This window comes from Tuber melanosporum (genome assembly GCF_000151645.1).
Source record: "Tuber melanosporum whole genome shotgun sequence assembly, scaffold_56, strain Mel28".
In the NCBI taxonomy this organism is placed as follows: Eukaryota; Fungi; Ascomycota; class Pezizomycetes; order Pezizales; family Tuberaceae; genus Tuber; species Tuber melanosporum.
Window position 1 is genome coordinate 104,410 of NW_003299102.1, and position 6,113 is coordinate 110,522.

A 6,113-nucleotide genomic window follows, 5' to 3' on the forward strand; every position below is an offset into this window, starting at 1 on the left:
TAGAAATGGATAGCCAGGCCCAGAGCGACGCGATATTTGGGGCCGATCATATCTTACGCTCCGGGTAGGGGGTCTGTTCGCTTCTCTACGATATGGGCGTGGGATCACAGACATGAATGATGCCACCTGATCTGCAAATATCCACTTATCCCAAAGCGGGTTTCTTCGATTGACTACTACCCAGAGGTTTCTCGCTCGGTATCCCATGTCGATAGCCTGCAACGCAGCAACAAAAGACTTGAGTTGGACCCGAATATGTTTCGCTACTATGGGAGAATTTCTAATTCTGTTTGGCTAAACTCTGAAAAGCGTCATCGTCTCTTTGAGAAAGGTCTATGATAGTTGGTAACCTTCGCTAGTGAAACTCTGAGATCCAGATAAAAGTAATAAACAATTCAGCATTGCCTCGGCCCCCCCTTTGCCTTAAGGCTATCAACCACTGTGTCTGAGACTGGTTAATTGTAGGCAAAAGATAAAGAGCAGTTCAAAGTAAAGAAACAGAAAACAACGATCCCTTCATTGCATGATCGGGAGGAGGAAGCAACCTTCGAAATATCCCATTTGGAAAATAGAGGAGAGGGACCCCTTAAAAACAAGGAATAGGTTCGCCGGCCAATGCATACTCTTCAAACCTGCCAATTCCCCACAGACCTATGCTGTGAAACATCAAAGGAGCCTTAGCGAATCATAGCTTTTCTTTTCTATCATTTCGGTAATTATTCGTCGCGCCCCTCCACTAAGAATACCCCCCTCCCATTGGAAGGTGTGGTATGTTTCCACCCCCCATGCAAGTCGTAATGTCATAATAACCGGTGGTCATATGGCCATACTCGTTGTAGGTGCCAGAATTACGGTTCGGTGTGGACATACTTCCCGTATTTGCTCGCGCGACAGGACAGTCGCTATATGCAAGTAGCAGCGTCCGTATCGAGACAATCTCTTCACGAAAGGATATAACTTGCGCCGAGAGCTTAGCGTTTTCACGGGAAAACCTCTCGACCTTTTCTTCCAGGTTCGCAATCCATTTTTTCTTGCGTTCCCTGCATTTTAAAGCGGCGAGACTGGAATGACGTCATGGTTTAGTGGAAACAGCTCCAAGTCAACAGGTGTCGAACATCGAGCCACTAGCAAAATACGTACCGATTTCTCTCCCAGAAGGACTTTCGCTTTTCCTCATCGGTCATCTTTGCGGTGCCTTTGCCATTCTCATCATCTCTACCATCCTGCTCATCACAGATACCTCCACTCAGGGAAATTGCTTGACCGTCTCGGCCTTTAGCCTTCTTTACTCGTGAACGTACAGTTCCTTGAATGCCATTTTCGGCCTTTCGGCGTACAGACGTAGGGCCCGATATCATTTCCTGGGAGTTTTTGGTTTCCCTATCCCACCGAGAACCCGTGTCTTGCCTCTCATGGTGGCTCGACTCTATAATGACATTACTATTATCATTTATCCCGACAATACTTGTCGGGATTGAGTGACCTGAAATATTTCTATTACGATTAGCCCCCATTGCCGCATCCGACGAGCTATTAATCAAGAGTCCCTGGGAAGGGACAGGACACGAAGTATCCACCATGGCTCCACTCGAGCAGGCTGGCCCGCGGGGATACCTAAGCGCCGCTGGGGCATTCAGGTCACTGTGAAAAGCACCAATAGTGTCCTGAGGCTGGCGTTGAGCATTTGCTAGCAAAAACAAGTAATTAGCCGTATTATCGGCTGTATCCACTCCATCGTAGCTGTCCAATTGTTCCTGCTCCGGGGGATGGAGACCCAAGAACCCATCGCTGGGCCAGCCATCTAGGTTGTTCCGAGGCTCAAACGATTGCCTATTGTGGGATGATTTACGGTTGGCTAAGATTATAGCATCTTGCTCTGCGGTTCCCCTGGTATTTTCGCCACCCCGGAAGTGTTGAACCGGTGCACGAGTATCCGACGGAGAACCAAATACGATGGCAGAAGACTGAGACGTTAACACACTCATAATACCTGATTGCTTAGGGGTCAACCCCACTTGCATGTCGGTGTGGAAATCGGGTAAGCCACCCGGTTTAACTGCAGAGTTGGAGATGGGAACCCGTACAATTGCCTGGGGAAGTGGCACTGATTCAACCGAGTTGGGGCCCAAATTGAGTGCCGAGCCACCCGAACCACCGTCTAGGTGCAAGCCAGGTGACGGTAAGGTAGAAGATGACGAGACAACTGTATTTGTCTTATCAATAGAGCCTAGGATTGCTGCAAATGATTGTTTAAAGATATTTGGTTCCTGATCTAGAGGTGTGTTGTCGGAGGTCAGATAATCTCCGCATCGTATCGCAGGATGGGACCTGTTTATTCCTATTAGGTCAGAGTGGCCTGAACCATAACTATTCAGTGGAGACGGTTTTGAGCCATCACGAAGCTTGTTTACGGCAGGTTGGTGTAGGTGTACTGGGCTAACCACCTTTGTTGACAAATTGGAAAGACGGGATCGGATGTTTGAGGCGACGTTCGACGAGTATTTTGCGATATCTCTCCCGATTCGGTTAGACCGTTCGGATGAGGAACTCTGTTCATCTAAGGATTGGAGGCCAAGTCAGTACGTAAAGGCACCGGATTTGAGCTCTTATCCTCTGCCCAATATGTGACCGATATCAAACGTAAAAGGACAGACGAGAAATTCAAGACGTTAAATTGTCGAGTGGTAAGTGCTCAAAAATAGCAATATTCTGAAAACATACCCTCGGTCTTTGAACCCCACTGTGCGCTGAAAGTATCTGAGGTATAGGAGCGAGAGTCAGATATCTCTGGAGCTTTGTGATGAGTACTCCCTGACAGCTTTGTTGAGATGACTGGCGCTGACATAGTTGAGAATATGATTGCTTATGACGAGAGCGATGTGTCCGTGGTGTTGGTGAAATCGTGTTTGTTACTAAGATGCTGAGGTGCCTAGTATATATACTGTGACGGCGTTATGAATGACACCGTGTCATAATGGCGATACCCCGTAGCAGTCGCTTCGTTACCCGGTTCGACAGCAGGCGCCGGGGCAAAAATGGAACTGTACCGACCCATAGTAGGTTCCATAAGTTTTTTTCTGTTCAGTGTATCGACCCTATCCAGGTATGATACTCCGAATAATCTCTCCGTTTGGTAACATGTTTTTCCCCGTTCGCCTCATTGAGTTAAAGACTTTCCGTTTTTCTTTCCTATTCAATATTGTGATCCCAGCTGAATACGATCAATGTGATTCCTTGGCTTATGGCTTTGATTTGAATGCTGAAAATGCTCAATGATGTTCGCACAGATTTGTTGTTGTTTGTCAAGACGACATTTGATCTGCAGAGTCAGAGCAGAGACCAGTATGGCTGGGAGGTGTGGTTGTACCGGGTCATGCCGCTGTTCGAGCGGCGTAGCTATGTTGAACTCGGTAGACATTATGAATTAAAAACACCCCTTCACGGAATCTAGATTTTGGATACTGGACAGCTTTGTCTCAACAATCTCCCGCTGCATGTGTCTGACATTTTGCCCTTTGTTATTTCCATACAAATGAACAATGAAATTGCCACCATGGTAGGGAATCCTGCATAGTTTGAACAGAAGTAAATTACAATGTTCCCGAGGGAGAGAAATTGGTTTAACGAGTTTATTTACCCACATGATGATCGCAAATTGAAAGCCAATGGGGAGCCCGCTATGCGCCCGAGTACACATCTATCATTCAATTACCAGTTCAATGCATGGTCTAGATCTCAGTAACCGGGCGCGCATGCTACCCAATACAGATAATACGCCTCATGCGCGCCACTGAACACCGGGCCTTTCCACAAAGATAGGAAATAACATACCATAATACCATGAAATGAAGAATGAAGCTTCCTCCGCAGAAATCTCCGGCGATTGGGATTGATATCTTCTCTTTCCCTAAATACTAGGTTCAATGCCAATGGCAAACCCAGAGGTTTATCAAGCTTCTCCTCGTACGGCACCCTCAAATTGTCTCTGTCATGGCTCCTTCGTTCTTGCCATTGATTCGTCCTGTTACTTCTCTTGCGGTGAGCGGAATATTTGTGGAGGATCGACTGGGTCCGTTGCGATATGCACCTCAGCATTGTGGGTGCTCATAACCAAAGTGTAAACGACAGCTAGGAAGGTGCTAGATACCGTCGGATACTATATACACGAAACCTACCTCGGGGTCAAGATCTACCAATAACTGCAAAATCGAGAGCCGAAGAGATTACTCCTATTGACCCCTATGAAGATGTTTATTATTTCTCAGATATACCACTCTCGCATTATTCATTCCCTCTCATAAATATATTGCCTGTAAAATCTCACACCATTGGACTAATCCCAATTCCTGCTGACCTCCCTTGAAGCGTGAAAAGCAGTTTCCTTGGAACAATTGTTCTGCGTTCCAGCGTCTCCCCTTGCCGTATTGAAAGAATCTGGTTCCCATCTTGCCGGTGAGTAGTCTCATCTATCACAGTATTGTTAAATAGTTGACCTCTATGGAGACGTGCTCCGCGTATTGTCGTGATTGAAAAACCACTGAGCGCTGGCTATCCCGACTTGTAGTTAGTGTCTTCAACATCTTTGCTTCTTCGGAGAATAGGGATATACCAACAATGGCAAACAACTCGCCAGCAAGGGTCTTGCTGGCGAGTGGGTTCGTGGGGGTGATACCCCGAGTATAGACTTTATGTGTGCCACTAACACGGTCGGAGGGGTAGTAATATCGCATAACGGGGAGTTTTTCTTTTCGGGTTCCTCGGTTTAATTCCCGAATGTCTGGGGCCAATCGAAGGCGACTTATAGCACTGCAGTCGTTTGAGCTTCTAGTGGTGCTATATCAAATGACTGTTTAACACAAGGTCATAATCTTCAGAGCCTCAAAACGAAATTCTGAACACAAATTTGGACTGACGCTCACTACTCGTGAGTATATTTAGAACGAATGAGGCGAACGGGCTGTCAGCCAGCGACTAGCACAACACTTAAACCCAATTCCATGTGCAACAACCATCCATGCTCACCCTCCGTAGTCCTCTTGGAGACACGGCATACGCAAAGAAAACGTTCAGAGACAGGGTATTTACCCGATCGAAGAAGACCATACTACATATCCAAGCCGGGTAACGATTGGGATACCACAGCCGCTATCCCGACTGTGACTCCGCTCGGTTTTCATATCATATTTTGACCCTGTCAGCCTAGCATGAGAGCTCCAACACTATCATCCCCCACATTTACCTGCATATATTGTTCTGGCCTCTCGGTTAGAAGAACCAAGACTCAGATCTGGCCCCCTATAATTCCGCCACCCCTTGAACTCCGGTTTTGCAAGCTAGCTTTTGTGCTCATCACATCTAGCTACATATCCCATTATACAATGGGAACCGACAAGCTATTCCGATACTGAACTAACGCTCCATTGCCTATCTGACAATGCACTCCAACATTTCCTCCATCCAAGCCCTACACAACTCAGGTGAGCTTTGCTATCAGCGCCGCTAATACAGGAACGTAAGCCAATGATTGCTGATGTGCAGGTACAGCGTCCAACGAAAGTCGGATTTCAGGATTTCCTAGGCTGGCACGGAGGGCGGGTCCAGTGCCGAATACGGCTCGTGGTGTACCAGCCAACATCCATTTTCGATACCAGCAAGAGTCTCTCATGGGGGTAGTACAACAGCCCCAACCCTTCCCACGGGCAAACTGTTTGCCCTGATATGGTCTCTGAATATTAACATTGATTATTATTATTAAGACCATATCACTAAATCTGGAAGTGCACATGATCTCTCGAAATACTAGGACCACAGCCCCTATATCGGAGTTCCCACGATTCCTCACAGCCAACAAAGGTTCCCTGCAATTCAGTCTTTTGGCTGTCGACGTGACCGACGTCCCTTGCATCGTAGGATTCCGGGGACAGAGAGCCAGGGCCTGCAGGTGTCCCAATTTTGCTAGTGTCATATTCTAGGAGCCAATGCACGTGACGGGAGGGCCGTGATGGCGGAATCCTGCGGGTGAGCATATGGTTGCGACTACAGGACTAGGAGTCAACCCCTCCGGACTCGCCAATTACGAAAGACGCACTTTATACCCTGCCGTCCCGACCCAC

General features: G+C 47.4%; 1 protein-coding gene across 1 annotated transcript; it reads right to left on the reverse strand.

Moving 5' to 3' along the window:
* Positions 1–736: 736 nt before the first annotated feature.
* Positions 737–2,021, reverse strand: GSTUM_00009374001 (uncharacterized protein; the record flags this gene model as incomplete). The annotated part of the gene is made up of 2 exons (XM_002840663.1): positions 737–1,061; positions 1,141–2,021. The coding sequence occupies 2 exons, from the start codon at positions 2,019–2,021 to the stop codon at positions 737–739; spliced, it is 1,206 nt and encodes a 401-aa protein (XP_002840709.1).
* Positions 2,022–6,113: the final 4,092 nt, after the last annotated feature.